Genomic DNA, 18880 nt, shown 5'->3' with positions numbered 1-18880 from the left:
AGTGGCACTGGTGAGATGGCCCTGATGGTTACATCTTACATTCCTACTTGGAATTCTGTACATTCATGTATATTAAATGTATTATATTATATTATGTATTAAATGTAACAACATTGCCAAAAAGGCACTAGGAGTTGTTAACCTAATCTTGCGTAGCTTCTTCTCTGGTAATATTGTACTACTAACTATAGCATAAAAAAAACTAGACCAATTCTTGAATAAAAGCTCATCTGTCTGGAACCCGCACTGCCTATCAGACATAAATACAATCGAGAGAGTCCAGAGATATTTCACAAGAAGAGTCTTCCACTCCTCTGCTCGCAATAAAATACCTTATGCCACCAGACTCCAAATTTTGGGCTTAGACAACTTAGAACTACGCAGAATTCAGTCTGACCTAAGCATAATACATAAAATTATCTGCCTCAATGTCCTGCCTGTCAATGACTACTTCAGCTTCAACCACAACAATACACGAGCAAATAATAGATAAAAAATCAAGGTAAACCGCTCCAAACTCAGTTGCAGAAAATATGACTTCAGTAACAGAGTGGGCATTGCCTGGAATGCACTACCTTACTCTGTGGTTTCTTCCCCAAACTCCCAAAATTTTAAGCTTAAACTGTCTACTGTTGACCTCACCCCATTCCTAAGAGGTCTGTAAGGGGCATGCATAAGCGCACCTGTGTACCTACTGTCCCTGCCTAATATTCCCTTTTTACTTACTCTTTTCATGTATACAAATTATATTTATACTTTTAGCTGTTATCTTATTATGATTGACAAAATAAATGGTGGTCAATTGAAAAGACCAGCTTTTCCTACAATTTAGTATATAGAATCCAATGCTGATTTGAATTCTAGGAAGGCAGAATAAATAGCAGTGTTACAGGAGAAGTATTTTTCAATGTGACAATGGAGAACTAAGTACTGGTCAATGGTGGTTGGCCTTTGAGCATCTAAATGTCTTTTCTAAGGCCTTCATGGTTGCTTTAAGGTAAAGGTAAAGGTTCCCCTCGCACATGCATGCTAGTCATTGCCGACTCTAGGGGGCGGTGCTTATCCCCATTTCAAAGCTGAAGAGCCAGTGCTGTCCGAAGACGTCTCTGTGGTCATGTGGCCAGCATGACTCAACGCCAAAGGCGCACGGAGCTCTATTCCCTTCCCACTAAAGGTGGTCCATATTTTTTCTACTTGCATTTTGAAAGTAGAAAGCGATGTGCTTTTGAAACTGCTAAGTTGACAGAAGCTGGAACAAGTAACAGGAGCTCACCCCATTACACGGCAGCACTAGGGATTTGAACCGCTGAGCTGCCGATCTTTCGATTGACAAGCTCAACGTCCTAGGCCCTGAGCCACCGCATCCCTCTTATGGTTGCTCTACCAAATGTTAATTTACAATGTATGGTATTTCTTGGCTGCTTGTTCTTTTACTATTGACGGTTGATCCTGAAAGGCAGATAATATTCACCACTGATTTATCAAAAGTTAGACCTAAATATCCCTTCTCCCTATCTAGCATATAAAACTATAGTGCATTTCTTGAATTTTTCCCCTTATCACTTCACATCCCCTTTCAGTCAGAATATTGCCAAGGATCTTCTTGGCATCTATACCAAACTAATCCTTAGCTTTCATAGTTTGCTTTGCAAGTTTTCCCCTTGCACAGGAGAATAATAACAGCAACCAATATTTAATGTATTACATATAGATCATAAAACATTAAATATTGCAACTTTGACAGCCAATCTATCAATCATGTTTTAACATTTCTCACTTACACCATTTCTATCTGGCATCATATCATTTCCCAACCTCCTCACAACAGTTAGGACATCATTTTCATGTAATTAGAATAGAATAGAATATCAGAGATGGAAGGGACCTTGGAGGTCTTCTAGTCCAACCCCCTGCTTAGGCAGGAAACCTTACATCACTTCAGACAAATGGTTTTCCAACATCTTCTTAAAAACTTCCACTGTTGAAGCATTCACAACTTCTGGAGGCAAGTTGTTCCACTGATTAATTGTTCTAATTTGTTTTTCCGGACATTAGTAACTTTTGTTTGAATTCTGTTTTCACGTTTATTCCCTTATAGGTGCTCCTTCCAGCATTCTCTCACTTCCTTTTTGTTCAATCCCTCAAATTATTTCATAATTTTTATTTTTCATCCCGTTCATAGTTTGCCCTGCTCTTTTTATAAGCCTAGAAGTAGTATAATTGGATTTATTTATCCCACTTGGGTCACCAATTTAATAATTTACCAATCATTCTCAACACAGTTACTCCCCCTGGAAGAAAGTCCCAAATTCCAATATTGGAATTGCACCATTCATTGCATAATATTCAGTTGGACTTGAAAAACATCCCTTAATCTGACTTTTTCACCATCCAAAATAACTATCTATTTGGCCACCATTTGCAGAACAAGATTTTTTTTAATGATCCAACAAAGTAACAACTAATTCACCTCTACTTAGCTATTACACAACTAACCAAAATTGGCAACATAGTGCAACTTGTTACACTTTATAGATTCTGATTTTGTGGTTGCTCTTATTGTTGGGTTAGTGTGCATTGTTTTAGATGTCAGCCTTTCATGACTTTTCAAGAATGGCATTTGAATAAAATAAGAAAATCTGGAAGATGGAGCATCTGGATATATGAGGTATATTTTGCTCACCAAGTGATATTTTATTGAGAATAAAATTGCCATCTTCATTCTGACAAAGCCACCAAGAATTGTATTACCTATAACTGACATTGCTTGAAGTTTTTTTTGGCTGTCCTAAATGAAAAAAAAATTGTGCAGTGTGTGGTGAAGGGATAAAAACACAAAATTTGTTCCTGAAATTCTGTGTCGTTTACACTGATTAAAAGTACAAAAATATCTTCAAAACTAATTATGTCTGAGAAAAATAGAGCGACAGCAGAATGGTATCCCTACGCTATTTGCAACAATTAAAAAAAATACTATTAACAAGAGAGTAGCCAAAAAGAAACCCAGATGGAAATGATAGCCCATTTTCTCACTTGAGAGGAAATCTTAGAGATATCTAGCAAAGTTGCAGACCAGGGGTGAAATGTAAAATTTGTTACTACCGGTTCTGTGGGCATGGCTTAGTGTGTGTGTGTGTGGGGGGGGGTAATGTGACTGGGTGAGCATGGCCAACTTTTTTTTTTTACTTTTAAAAGCATTTTTTCTACAACCTCTTCAATCGAGGTTGTTAAAAAATGCTTTTAAAAGCCTGTGATGATCAGGCAACTCAGCTGGGACTGCCAGAGGAAAAAAAGCTTTTAAAGGATTCTGACGATCCCAGCTGAATTACCTGATCTCCAGAACCTTTTAAAAGCATTTTTTTACAACCACTTCGGCCGAAGAGCTTGTAGAAAACATACTTTTAAAGGGTTCTGACGATCAGGCAACTCAGCTGGGATCACCAGAGGAGCCTTTTAAAAGCTCTCTGTAGAAAAAATGCTTTTAAAGGGTTCTGACAATCCCAGCTGAGCTGCGCAATCATCAGAGGCTTTTTTTTTACTTTTAAAAGCATTTTTTCGACGAAGAAAAAATGCTTTTAAAAGTTTTTTTAAAAAACCTCTGATGATCACGCAGCTCAGCTGGGGTGGGTGGGAGGCAGGGATTTTTGCTACCGGTTCTCCGAACCACCCACCGCCATCGCTACCAGATCGAACATTTCACTCCTGTTACAGACCTCATATTTCAGCAATAGTAACATATGCTTTCTTAAACAAAGTAAAACGGGCTGTGCTCATCTCTGTTTCTAAGCTGAAGAGCCAGCGCTGACTGAAAACGTCTCCCTGATCACATGGCTGGCATGACTAAATGCCAAAGGCTCACGGAACGCTGTTACCTTCCCACCAAAAGTGGTCCCTATTTTTCTACTTGCATTTTTTACGTGCTTTTGAACTACTAGGTTGGCAGAAGCTGGGAGAAGTAATGGGAGCTGACCCCATTATGCAGCACCAAGGATTCGAATCGCTGAACTGCCGACCTTTTGATCAACAAGCTCAGCTGAGCCACCGCGTCGCTTTTGAGTGGTCTCCTTATTTAGTATCAAACTGAAAGTTTGTGTGTATTCAGGTAGTCCTCAATGTAGGACTGCCATTGAGCCCAAAATTTATGTTGCTCAGTGAGAAATTTGGTAAGTGAGTTTTGCACCAATTTATGACTTTCCCCACCACATTTATTGAGGGAATCGCTGCAATCCTTAAATTAATAATATGGTGGTTAAATGAATCTGGTTTCCCCATTGACTTTGCTTGTCAGAAGGTTGCAAAAGTGGGATCACATGACTCCAGGACACCTCAACCCTCATAAATGTGAGTTAGCTGACAAGCATCTGAATGTAAATCACATGACCATGGGAATGCTGCAATCATCATAAGTGTGAAAAATGGTCATAAGTCACTTTTTGTGGTGCCATTGTAACTTTGAATGGTCACTAAATGAACTGTTGTAAGTCGAGGACCGCCTGTGTTTGTACATGTGTATGTCTGTGTGTATATATACAGGTAGTCCTTGATTTACAACCACAAATGAACCCAACATTTTTGTTTTCAAGCAAAGAAGTTATTAAGTGAGTTTTGCTCCATTTTACGACCTTTTTTCGCTGCCATTGTTAAATGAATCCTGTAGTCATTAAGCGAATCTGGCTTCCCCCATTGACTGACTTTGTCAGAAACCAGCTGGGAAGGTTAGAAATGGTGATCACATGACCAAGAGACAGTGCAACTGTCATAAATACATGCTAGTTGCCAAGCTGTCCAAAATTTGATCACCTAACCACACGGATGGTACAACAGTCATCAGGTGAAGACTGATCATGTCACTTTTTTCAATGCCATTGTAACTACAAAAGTTCACAATACAAATGGTAAGGGAGGAACGGCAGGTTGAAAAATACTGTCAGCTCCACCAGATAGACCAGGGCAGAAAACCAATTTGAGAGGTGCCTATCTGAGAGCATTGTCTGTTTGACTGTCCGTCCATCCATCCATCCATCCATCCATCCATCCATAATCGGTATTTCTATCCCTATCTCTATCTCTATCTCTCTATCTATCATCTATCTATCATCTGTCTCTATATTTGTATCATCTATCTATCTATCTACCTATCTATCTATCTATCTATCTATCTATCTATCTATCTATCTATCTATAATCTATCCATCCATCCATCCATCCTTCCATCTATCTATCATCGGTATCTATCTCTATCTCTATCTCTATCTCTATCTCTATCAATCTCTATCATCTATAACTCTATCTATCTATCTATCTATCTATCTATCTATCTATCTATCTATCTATCATCTGTCTCTATATCTGTTCTGTGTCCCCCCCCCCCTCAGTCCGGGAGGCACATGAAATGACTCAATTAGCTGGCAATTTAGTCCACGGCAGCTATCAGCTCTGGCAGCAAACCAGCGAGCATCTGCCAAGGTTTTCTTTTATCTTCCTTGATGCCGGCATATCAAACAGGAAGTCAGGAACAAACAGCAATCCAAGCCAAATGCTCAGTCAAATAGTTCAGCTCAAGTTTTCTCCAGTCAGTTTGATTTGTCCATCAGGAAGTATTAGAGCAGCCCCTCCTGCTTTTATACCCTGTGGGGTGTGGCTCCGTGACTCAGCACTTTCTAGGCCTGCTCCACCCCTTATTCTGTTGTTCCCGCACACGGAGCGCTGTTACCTTCCCACCAAAGGTGGTCCCTGTTTTTCTACTTGCATTTTTTACATGCTTTCAAACTGCTACCTTGGCAGAAGCTGCGACAAGTAACGGGAGCTCACCCTGTTACATGGCACTCGGGATTTGAACCGCTGAACTGCAGACCTTTTGATCTACAAACTCAGTGTCTTAGCCACTGAGCCACCGGGTCCCTCTTAAACAAAGTACCTATGTTTAAATTTAAAAATGCAAAATAAAAGGTAAAATCCTGCAATTGTTCCAAAATGAAGAATGTGATTCAAATGATTCTATCTCTTAAGGTTCTGGTGTTGTTTTTGTGAAATCCAGCTGGATCTATCTGGCTCGTGACAACCAGTATTGCCAGTGGTGGGAGGCTTAAAAGGTAAAGGTTCCCCTCGCACATATGTGCTAGTCGTTGCCGACTCTAGGGGGTGGTGCTCATCTCCGTTTCAAAGCCGAAGAGCCAGCGCTGTCCAAAGACGTCTCCCTGGTCATGTGGCCAGCGTGACTCAATGGCAAAGGCACACGGAACGCTGTTACCTTCCCACCAAAGGTGGTCCCTATTTTTTCTACTTGCATTTTTATGTGCTTTCAAAACTGCTAGGTTGGCAGAAGCTGGGACAAGTGACGAGAGCTCACCCCGTTACACGGCAGCACTAGAGATTTGAACCACTGAGCTGCTGACCTTTCAATCGGCAAGCTCAACATCCTAGCCCCTGAGCCACCGCGTCAATTTTGGGAAATCATTACATCCCATTTTTTACCTTCTGCGCATGTGTAGAAGAGGCACGCACACTCACATTCCCAAACTGATAGCGAAGGTAAGTTTATTTCAATGTTGCATTACAGTTTCTCTCTTCAAATATGAGATGTTCCCTCTGCTAAACAGCTTTGCAGCCCTGTTTCTAACAATAAATAAAGCATTTAATTTCATGATAGCATCCATGTTTAATTCTTCAATCAATTCTTTGTTTAATGCTGAGCCCTGATGGTACAGTGATTATAATTTTATTTTTATTTATTTATTTATTATTTTATTTATTTTGTCACAACATAATATAAAAGATTATATAATATATAAACATATATGAATAAAAGAAAATTAGGAGGTATAAGCATATATATATATATATATATAGGAAGAAGAAAAGAAAAAACAATAGGACAGGAACGGTAGGCATGTTTGTGCACTTATGCACGCCTCTTATGGTGCTCTTAGGAATGGGGTGAGGTCAATAGTAGAAAGTTTTTGGTTAAAGCTTTTAGGATTATGGGAAGAGACCACAGAGTCAGGTAAAGTATTCCAAGCACTGATGATTCTGTTACAGAAGTCATATTTTCTGCAATCTAGATTAAAGCGGTTAACATTAAGTTTAAATCTGTTGGTTGCTCTTGTATTATTGCAATTAAAGCTGAAGTAGTCTTTAACAGGAAGGACATTACGATAGATGATTCTATGAATGCAGTATTGCAGGATGATTCTGCCCACAGTCAGGAGTTCGATCCTGACATGCGTAAGGTTGACTCCACCTTCCATTTTTCTGAGTCAGTAAAATGGGGATCCAAATTGTTGGGGACAATATGCTGACATTTGTAAATTGCTCAGAGAGTGCTGTAAAACATTATGGAGCGGTATATAAAGTCTAAACCTATTGCTATTGCTATTAATAACAAGGTGAGAAATATTATTCCTATTGTTGTTGTTGTTAGTTGTGAAGTCGTATCCGACCCGTCACGACCCCATGGACAACGATCCTCCAGGATTATTTTTATATATAATTTTATATATATATATATATACACATACATACATACGCAGATAGATAGATAGATAGATAGATAGATAGATAGATAGATAGATAGATAGATAGATAGATATAGGTACACACACACACACACACACACACACACACACACACACACACACACACACACACACACATATATATATATATATATATATATATATATATATATATATATATATATATATATATAAAATTATATAATTATTCCTATTAGAGCCATCTTATTCAGGTTTCCTAACATTATTGCTCTACTTTAAAAGACATAAAAATAAACTTTCCTGCAAAGATTTATCAAGAGATTTAACCATCATCTCTCAAGACTTTCCCATGTGAATCTCTTATTTCTAATTAACAGGTACAAGCGCATGTATCTTAACCACAATGTTGAGTGCTTCAAGAAAATTGTGGTCCAACCTTTTCATTAATCAAGAGGAAAGCAGCTGATGACAGCTTTGAAGAAAGAGCACTGAGCTAATATTTATTTGGGTAAGGAAATAAACATTGAAAAACCAACACTGATTGTACAACCTAGTGGAAAGCAAATAAAAAAATAACACCCAATTCTTTTCTTCACAACCAAGGAAAATGACATGTCAAACATTCATTCATTCATCAAATTTATATCGCCGCCCGTCTCATGAAAAGTGACTTTGAATTGAATGTAGTTCTGAATTGTATCAACAATCCCATAGTATAGTTGCAGTTATATTGTCAGGCATACCACTTTGGTGCATAAATTTATTTTAATCCCATTCTCTAAATCTCTAGCAGAAAATCTTGCTTGACAGAACAAGGTTATCTCTCTTGCATTGGAATGGGTTCATTAGACCTAGAAATATTATTATAAGTTATTGTGTTTAACTTAGTTTCAACTCTAAATTATCCTATTATCACTCTCTTATAGCATGTAATCCTTGGGTAAATATGAATCTGCCTTATTTTCATGCTGTAGCTTTCTCCAAATAGCACATCTCAGCAAGGTGCAATGGGGCTCTGTTTCCCAATCTTTTGACCTAGAGATGTCAGTCCTTGAACTTGTGGTTTCAACATGCAATGTCCATCATCTTGAGCCATGGTGGCACAGTAGTTAGCGTGCAGTACTGCAGACTACTTCTGCTGACTGCCAGGTGCCTGCAATTTGGGAGTTCAAATCTCACCAGCTCAAGGTTGACTCAGCCTTCCAAAATGAGGACCCAGATTGTTGAGGGCAAGAGATTGTTGAGGGCAAGAGGCTGACTGGAGATGGCTGTAAAGCACTGTAAAGGAGTGTATGTCTAAGTGCTATTGCTATCTTTCAGGTTCCCCAAATAGACTACAAATAGACTGTTTTGCTGAACAAATAAGTTGATTTTACAATGGAATTTAGAACTAGGGACCATCTGATGCTCAACATATCCATTATAGAAAAAGCAATTATCTGACAGACAGGTAGACAGACACCTTTATTTTGGTGATTGAGAGGGAACTGTGCGCAGAAACTTCAGAAGGAAATAAAATTCAAGAAATGCAGATTGTAGTGATATTTATTGACAACATAGCTTTCAAGAGATAACCATGCCGAAGATTTAGTCCTGTGTGATGCTAAATACAAAGGAAGTCGGTGATCACAGGAACTGTTCAAGCAATGAATGCATACAATGTTTTAAAGAAGGGCATCTGGATGGAACAGCATGGATTTACGCCTGATTCAAGATGATGATTCTAACCCTAACCCTAATCTTTATCTCACCCTTTTACATGGTGCTAGGGATTTGAACCACTGAACTGCCAACCTTTTGATCTACAAACTCAGTATCTTAGCCACCGCATCCCTCTTAAACAAAGTACCTATGTTTAAATTCAAAAATGCAAAATAAAAGGTAAAATCCTGCAATTGTTCCAAAATGAAGAATTTGATTCACATGATTCTATCTCTTAAGGTTCTGGTGTTGTTTTTATGAAAGAAAAAGCATCCTCGTTGTAGCAAAAAAATATTTTTGGACATAAATGTAGAAATGTATTTCTCTCTATTTCAAGGAACACAGACTTGGGAGACCAAAAAGGCAATGGCTGAAACTTATGAGGAATTCCCCAGCTCTATTCTGATTGTCCATGAAGAAATAATATATTTTAATTCCATATTGCATTGAAACTAACCTTCATTTGTCATCTCATCATCCACAAATTTGAAATCCCTTTTTTTTTTTGCATTTGTACTTTAAATTTATTAGAACTTTGCAAGCATTGACAATGATGTGTAACCAATATGGTAATTCATACGGTGAAATTTGCTAATTTCACATTATAGCAGCGGTGAAATCCAGCCGATCTATCTGGCTCATGCAAACCAGTTGTGCCAGCAACGGGAGGCTCCGCCCACCCACCGGGACATCATTACATCCCATTTTTTACCCTCTGTGCATGTGTAGAAGAGGCACGCCCACTCACATTACCAAACTGGTAGCGAAGGTAGGTGTATTTCACTGCTGCATTATAGTTTCTCTCTTCAAATATGAGATGTTCCCTCTGCTAAACAGCTTTGCAGCCCTGTTTCTAACAATACATAAAGGATTTAGTTTCATGGTAGCATCCATGTTTAATTCTTCAATCAATTCCTTCTTTAATGCTGAGCCATGATGGTGCAGTGGTTAGAATGCAATATTGCAGGCTGATTCTGCCCACGGTCAGGAGTTCGATCCTGACATGCGTAAGGTTGACTCCACCTTCCATTTTTCTGAGTCAGTAAAATGGGGATCCAAATTGTTGGGGACAATATGCTGACATTTGTAAACTGCTCAGAGAGTGCTGTAAAACATTATGGAACAGTATATAAAGTCTAAACGCTATTGCTATTGTTATTGCTATTAATAACCAGGTTAGAAATATTATTCCTTTTGTTGTTATTGTTGTTAGTTGTGAAGTCGTGTCTGACCCATTGTGACACCATGGACAACATTCTTCCAGGATTATTTTTATATATAATTATTCAGATATGTAGGTCTTGACATATTCAGGTCTTTTCCCATGTAAGGTTGGGAGTATCTTGGCGACGTTTCGATGAGGTTTCACTCATCATCTTCAGGCCGGTGCTTACGGCTTCGTGCTTGTGTGAGCAAAGCGTGGTCAGAGCTGCCGTCTCTCTATAAATACTGGTGGGGAGATGGGGAGTGTTGGCTTTGTTGCTGTAAGCGGGTTGGTTGGCTGTGTGGTTGCATCTTGATTGGTAGGTGGAGTGGATATTTGCAGATTAGTTGGTTGTTTCATAGCATCCTGTGTGGGTGTGGTCCTAGTTGTGTGCCCATTAGTCTTCTGTGTTGTAACGACCTGGGTAATGGGCTGTGTGGAAACATTATATATATATTTATTTTTGTAGGTTTTCACGGGTATAGGTATGTAGGTCTTGGAATATTCGGGTCTTTTCCCATGTAAGGTTGAGAGTATCTTGGTGATGTTTCGACAAGGTCTCACTCATCATCTTCAGGCTGAAAGCCTGGAGTGAGACCTCGTAGAAACATCAACAAGATACTCTCAACCTTACATGGAAAAGACCCGAATATTTATTTATTTATTTTATTTATTTATCACACTTTTATACCGCCATTCTCCGAAGACTCAGGGCGGTTTACAGCCAAGATAAAAATTTTGCAGAAACAAACAATTAAGAACAGTATTTAAAAATCTAATTCCAAAATTAGCCCCATAATTTAAAACTAATAAAATATAAAAATAGACCCTAATAAAACCACCCCTGTTAAAATTGCAATTAGGCCAACCCTGCACGATGGAATAAAAGAGTCTTAAGCTCGCGCTTAAAGGTCCAGAGGTCAGGGAGTTGGCATAGCCCCAAAGGTAACTCATTCCACAGGGCAGGAGCCCCCACAGAGAAGGGCTTCCCCCTGGGAGCCGCCAGTCGGCATTTTTTGGCCGACGGCATCCTGAGGAGGCCCTCTCTATGGGAGCGCACAAGTTGATGGGAGGCTATTGGTGGCAGTAGGCGGTCCCATAAGTAACCCGGTCCCAAGCCATGGAGCACTTTAAAGGTGAGAACCAACACCTTGAATTGCACCCAGAAGACCACCAGTAACCAGTGCAGCCTGCGCAGGAGAGATGTTATATGGGAGCTACGAGCCGCTCCCTCTATCCCCCGCGCAGCTGCATTCTGGACCAGTTGGAGCCTCCTGGTGCTCTTCAAGGGGAGCCAAGACCTATATACCTATACCCGTGAAAACCTATGAAAACAAATTTCCCACCTCTACGGGGAGGAAACTTTCCAACTGACCAGGACCTATGAAAAACTCGAAGTCCAAAGAGCTACCATCTTATGTGACCTCACATTCCTACACAACTGCCAAGACAAGAACGTGATCACCACATCCTTCCAACTAAAATTCCATTCCAAAACCCCAGCCACTGAAAGGATCCTGAAAAGAAAAGAATTAGCCTTGATCAGAAACACACTCCACAGAAAAAGATTCCTACTAGACCAAACCACCAAGGACCTCAATTTCAGCAACAAAATCCACCCAGTACTCTGGGACAAATCTAAACAACTAGCCCTCTGGAGAGCCAAAACAGAAAGCTCCCACAAGACGGACAAATATACCAACAAACTCCACAAACTAGAAAAACGCCAGAGGCCCAACCCCCCTCCACAGCAACTCATGAAACAAACAGTACACAACGTATCAGACAGGACCCTCACCATAGCAGAAACCAATGTTCTCTCCAAAGGATTCAACTTTGCAGTTGCCCCTAAATGCATCCCTACTGAAAACATCATATGCAGAGTTGAAGCTAGCCTAACCAAAATCAATCCAGATGAAGCCAATAAAATCAGACTTGAAGTCACCAACGTCCTCTGCTCCAGCAACCCATCAGAAGCAACTTACACAAAGAAGAACAAAAAGCACTCACCAACTTGAGGAAAGACAATAACATAATCATTCTCCCAGCAGACAAAGGCAACACCACAGTGGTGATGAACACATCTGACTACCAATCCAAACTATCCAACCTACTCCAAGACCCCACTTACAAACCTCTAAACACAGACCCCACCACCTATCTGGAAAAAAACCACCAAATCCAAAATAAAAGCCTCCTCCATCAGTGAAGAGATCCAGCGAAGAATCATCCTCAGAGAGAAATCATTCAGATGCCCCAACCTTTATGGCCTCCCCAAGATACACAAAGAAGGAACACCACTCAGACCCATAGTCAGTTCCATAGGCTCACCTCTACAAAATCTCGCCAAATTCCTTGCCAAACAACTTCAGCCCTATGCAGAATCCATCACCTCACACGTACAAAACTCATTCCACTTCATAGAAACAATAAAGAAACAAAACCTACAACCCAGTGACCTACTTGTGAGCTTCAATGTCATATCCCTCTTCACCAAAGTGCCTATTAAAGAAGCCTTGACAGCTATCCAAAACAAATACAAACCCCCCAAACACATCCTAGACCTAACCAACCACTGCCTAACCAACACATACTTCATCCATAATGGACAAAGATACAAAAAGATAGAAGGAGCACCCATGGGATCACCACTCTCACCCATCATCACAAACCTATACATGGAATACTTTGAAACCAACGCTTTAGATAAATCTAAATTCAAACCCAAACTCTGGCTTAGATACATAGATGACACTTTCATAATTTGGCCACATGGCACAGAGAAACTGGACAACTTCCTCACACATCTCAGCAGCCTACACCCAAAAATACAATTCACTATGGAAATAGAAGCTAATAACCAACTCCCCTTTCAGGACGTCCTAATCTACAAAAAACCCAACGGCTCCCTAGGACACACCATCTACCAGAAAAAAACACACACCAACCACTACTTAAACGCACAATCACATCACCACCCTACACAGATCAGCTCCGTAGCCAAGACTCTCATCTCCAGGACCAAACGCCTAGCCAACAAAGACCACCTGAAAACTGAAGACCACTCTCACAAACATATTAATCTCCAATGGATACCAAAGAAACACAATTACCAGCTAATCCAAAGGGAGGCACCGGCCAAGAACCAAGACACAGAACAAGACAACGGCATCGCCCTCCTCCCGTACATCAAAGGCACCACAGATAAAATCAGCAAAATTCTCCACAAACACAACATCAAGACAGCCTTCTGCACAGACCAAAAAATAGCCAACATCTTAAGAAACCCCAAAGACAAGATCCATCTAGAAAACCAAGGAGTCTATGAAATACCATGCAAAATCTGCCCAGCCACATACATTGGACAAACTAATAGGAGAATAAATGCACTCACTGCATAACAATGAGTTCTGCACTCACTCAATGAGAACACAGTCAGAAAAGAAGAAAAAAACCTCCTCCCTCTCCAGCACCTTAAAACGACAGGACATGAAATTGATTTTGAAGGAACCAAATTAATCTCCAAAACTGAACACTATAACAAGAGAATAATTATGGAAGCCATCGAAATAGAGAAACACCCCCATAATATGAACCAACAGGACAAACCTCCCACCTACCAGACATTTGGAAACTAGCCTCAACAAATGAGTCCCAGCCACAAAAATTGATACCGGACTCAGGACAACACACAATGCCACCACCAATCATCCTCACCAGATTCAAACCCAAACCCATCCCACAGATGAAACATAACCACCATCCAGAAGCCAGACCATGCTGGCACCACTGGCTGCTGTGCCCCCCTCCGATCCCCATACAAAGCAGGCTGATACACACCAGGAACACATGACAAGACCTCGGACTCGGAGCCAAATCAAAACCCGGGATGCTGCATCACAGCCATCTGCTCAAGACATCACATCACAGAACTTCAGAGGCCACAATACCAAAGCTCAGGAAGAAAAGACTAGGATCACACCCACACAGGATGCTATGAAACAGCCGACCAATCTGCAAACACCCACTCCATCTACCAATCAAGATGCAACCACACAGCCAACCAACCCGCTCACAGCAACACTCCCCACCTCGACCAATCCGCAAACACCCACTCCATCTACCAATCAAGATGCAACCACACAGCCAACCAACCCGCTCACAGCAATACTCCCCACCTCCCCACCAGTATTTATAGAGAGACGGCAGCTCCGACTACGCTTTGCTCGCACAAGCACAAAGCCGAAAGCACCAGCCTGAAGATGATGACTGAGACCTCATCAAAACGTTGCCTAGATACTCTCAACCTTACACGGGAAAAGACCCAAATATGCCAAGACCTACCTACCTACCTACATACATATATACATATATACATATATATATTCCTATTAGAGCCATCTTATTCAGGTTTCCTAACATTATTGCTCTACTTTAAAAGACATAAAATAAACTTTCCTGCAAAGATTTATCAAGAGATTTAACCATCATCTCTCGAGACTTTCCCATGTGAATCTCTTTTCCTTGGAGGACATATTTCTAATTAACAGGTACAAACAGCCCAAACACATGTATTTTAACCACAATGTTGAGTGCTTCAAGAAAATTGTGGTCCAACCTTTTCGTTAATCAAGAGGAAAGCAGCTGATGACAGCTTTGAAGAAAGAGCACTGAGCTAATATTTATTTGGGTAAGGAAATAAACATTGAAAAACCAACACTGATTGTACAATCTAGTGGAAAGCAAATAAAAAAACAACACCCAATTCTTTTCTTCACAACCAAGGAAAATGACATGTCAAACATTCATTCATTCATCAAATTTATATCGCCGCCCATCTCATGAAAAGTGACTTTGAATTGAATGCAGTTCTGAATTGTATCAACAATCCCATAGTATAGTTGCAGTTATATTGTCAGGCATACCACTTTGGTGCATAAATTTATTTTAATCCCATTCTCTAAATCTCTAGCAGAAAATCTTGCTTGACAGAACAAGGTTATCTCTCTTGCGTTGGAATGGATTCATTAGACCTAGAAATATTATTATAAGTTATTGTATTTAACTTAGTTTCAACTCTAAATTATCCTATTATCACTCTCTTCTAGCATGTAATCCTTGGGTAAATATGAATCTGCCTTATTTTCATGCTGTAGCTTTCTCCAAATAGCACATCTCAGCAAGGTGCAATGGGGCTCTGTTTCCCAATCTTTTGACCTAGAGATGTCAGTCTTTGAACTTGTGGTTTCAACATGCAATGTCCATCATCTTGAGCCATGGTGGCGCAGTGGTTAGCGTGCAGTACTGCAGACTACTTCTGCTGACTGCCAGGTGCCTGCAATTTGGGAGTTCAAATCTCACCAGCTCAAGGTTGACTCAGCCTTCCAAAATGAGGACCCAGATTGTTGAGGGCAAGAGATTGTTGAGGGCAAGAGGCTGACTGGAGATGGCTGTAAAGCACTGTAAAGGAGTGTATGTCTAAATGCTATTGCTATCTTTCAGGTTCCCCAAATAGACTACAAATAGACTATTTTGCTGAACAAATAAGTTGATTTTACAATGGAATTTAGAACTAGGGACCATCTGATGCTCAACATATCCATTATAGCAAAAGCAATTATCTGACAGACAGGTAAGCACACACCTTCATTTTGGTGATTGAGAGGGAACTGTACGCAGAAACTTCAGAGGGAAATAAAATTCAAGAAATGCAGATTGTAGTGATATTTATTGACAACATAGCTTTCAAGAGATAACCATGCCAAAGATTTAGTCCTATGTGATGCTAAATACAAAAGAAGCCAGTGATCACTATTCAAGCAATGAATGCATACAATGTTTTAAAGAAGGGCATCTGGATGGAACAGCATGGATCTCCGCCTGATTCAAGATGATGATTCTTTAGGTGAGATGTCTTCATTTTCTAAAGTTGATGTTTGCAGATGTAGGCTTTTTTCTTCATGCAAACAGCATCGATCCATCCCTTGTAAGCTGCAATGAGAAAATGAAGCCCAGTTTCATCTCTGTCCATTTCCCCTCTTCAGCATATCACATTTCTAGGCAGAGTTGTCATTCACTTGTCATGAGACAGGCAGCAATATAGACTTACATGTATATATAACACCATGGCACAAGAGCAAATCAACTGAAAGCAGCTGAGCAAATTTTATGTTGTACCGAGGCCACATCCTTCCATACCACAGGTAGTATTCAGCAGGTTCTGACCAGTTCTAGAGAACCGGTAGCGGGAATTTTGAGTAGTTCGGAGAACTGGTAAATAACATCTCTGATTGGCCTCGCCCCCATCTTGTCTCTGCCTCCCGAGTCCCAGCTGATCAGGAGGAAATGGGGATTTTGCAGTAACCTTCCCCTAAAGTGGGGTGGGAATAGAGATTTTACAATATCCTTCCCCTGCCATGCCCATCACGCCATGCCATTCCCACCAACCATGCCCACAGAACCAATAGTAAAAAAATGTTGACTCCCACTACTGCTCCATACCACAAAGTGCTAAAACAGGAAATAAAGAAGAAGAACACCAAGTCTACCAAAAGAGTTAATGAACCTCATGAGGTCCTGGATCACCTCAGTTGATATGACTACTTCAATATTGCATCCTGATTACCAATTACTATAAAAAAAAACCTACCTAATCATGAGATTAGGCTATGGATCCATTTAACTTACCCTACACATAGTCTTAAATTTATGACTACATTGAGACGAGAACTTCCATTGCTAAGCAACGTAGTCATTAAGTGAATTGAACCCAATTGTAAGATTATTATTTTTTTCTGTTTAGCATATCCAGCTTCCTCTGGATTGACTTTACTTCTTGTAAGTATCTGAGAAGGTTGCAAAAGGCAGTCACATAACCCTGGAAAACTGCAACTACCATAAATATTGCCAAACACTTAAATTTTTATGACATGACCTTGGGGATGCAGCGATGGTTGTTAGTGTGAAAATCAATCACTTGACCAATCATCGATCACTTTTTTCAGCACCATTATAACTTCAAACAGTTGATAAATGAATGGTCATAAGACAAGGATTACTTGTATTTTTTCAGATGGTCAATCCTGACTGCAGACTGGCCCAAAACCATGCAATCTTTTCTGAATGGAAAACCCATCTGCAGCAGCTCGGAGAGCCACACAGTACTCAGAATTCCAAAGATTGTTGGGTTCTTTACACATCCAGTTCTTGTAGTTGAAAGCCGACTCATCAGTCCACCTCCAAATCCCATTCTGAAATTACCAAGACAGAAGTACACACTAAATCTGAACAAAAGAACTATCAAGTCAACAGAACAGGGGTGAAATCCAGCAGGTTATGACAGGTTCTGTAGAACCAGTAGCAGAAATTTTGAGTAATTCAGAGAACCGGCAAATACCACCGCTGGCTGGCCCCAGAGTGGCATGGGAATCGAGATTTTGCGGTATCTTTCCCTTGCCATGCCCACCAAGCCACACCACATCCACCAAGCCACGCCCACAGAACTGGTAGTAAAAAACATTGGATTTCACCACTGCAACAGAGGTTAAATAGATGTTAGGAATGGGGACTGATTATTGATAGAGAAATATGGAGGGTCTCGCTTACATGGCGAACATCATGGAGTCCAATCCAGACATCAACATCTTTTTCTTTCATATAAGCAGAAATATGTTTGGATACAATCAATGTTTCCGGCCTGGTAAGGATAGAGGCAAGGTGGGTCCCCCGGCCATAGCTTTGGCAGCTGATCTGAAGACAAGAGGGAAGCACATGAGGCTCAGATGCTTCATCCATCCCATGTTCTTTACAACTTTCTTAGAGATTTCACATCTTACCTTGGCCTCATGCCAGCTCATCTGCTCATGGAAGAGCCCATAACAGTTCCTCTGATACCATAACCATTCCCTTGGACAGAATCCAGCTTGAGAAGCTGGGGAACCACAGTAGACATGAATGATGGAAAGGAGATATGGTTATTTCAAGACTATGAAATAAATGAATGCAGGGAGGTGCTCAGTATCCCAATTAATAAGATTAAATTTTCCCATTAAGCTCTGTTGTTGTTATGTTGTTTATAATGGCCTGACATGGACACCATCTCAGAAGAAAAAATATCAGTTATCTTAAACATAAGGTGACCAGGAAAAGGTGTCTATGAACTTAAGATAGCATCCTTTTTTTGTTTGTTTGTTTCTTTAAGCTAGTTGAGCCTAACATGGGATTAGGAGGGTCCTTGTCACCATTATTTATTAATCAATCAGAATAGAGCTGGAAAGGACCTTGGCGGTCTTTTAGTCCAATCCAACTCCCTGCTCAAGCAGGAGACTATACAATTTCAGATAGGTGGCTATCCAGTCTTTTCTTAAAAACCTCCAGTGATGAAGCCCCTACAACTTCTGAAGGCAAAGCTGTTCCATTGGTTAATTGTCCTCACTGTTAGGAAGTTTCCAGATTGCTTCTCTTCTTGATTAGTTTCCAT

General features: G+C 40.3%; 1 protein-coding gene across 1 annotated transcript in view; it reads right to left on the bottom strand.

Annotated features, from left to right (window-relative positions):
• Nucleotides 1–16324: 16324 nt before the first annotated feature.
• LOC131197744 (C-type Lectin CRL-like) overlaps nucleotides 16325–18880 on the bottom strand; it is a 3453-nt gene continuing 897 nt past the window's right edge. The window contains exons 2-5 of the mRNA XM_058182186.1: nucleotides 18237–18331; nucleotides 18007–18150; nucleotides 17542–17651; nucleotides 16325–16397 (exon numbers count right to left, since the gene is read on the bottom strand). Coding sequence (XP_058038169.1) covers nucleotides 16325–16397; nucleotides 17542–17651; nucleotides 18007–18150; nucleotides 18237–18331 — 422 coding nt within the window. The remainder of the gene's footprint in view (nucleotides 16398–17541; nucleotides 17652–18006; nucleotides 18151–18236; nucleotides 18332–18880) is intronic.

Source organism: Ahaetulla prasina, chromosome 4, assembly GCF_028640845.1.
Source record: "Ahaetulla prasina isolate Xishuangbanna chromosome 4, ASM2864084v1, whole genome shotgun sequence".
NCBI lineage: Eukaryota > Metazoa > Chordata > Lepidosauria > Squamata > Colubridae > Ahaetulla > Ahaetulla prasina.
This window is presented reverse-complemented; position numbering and strand designations above follow the sequence as displayed.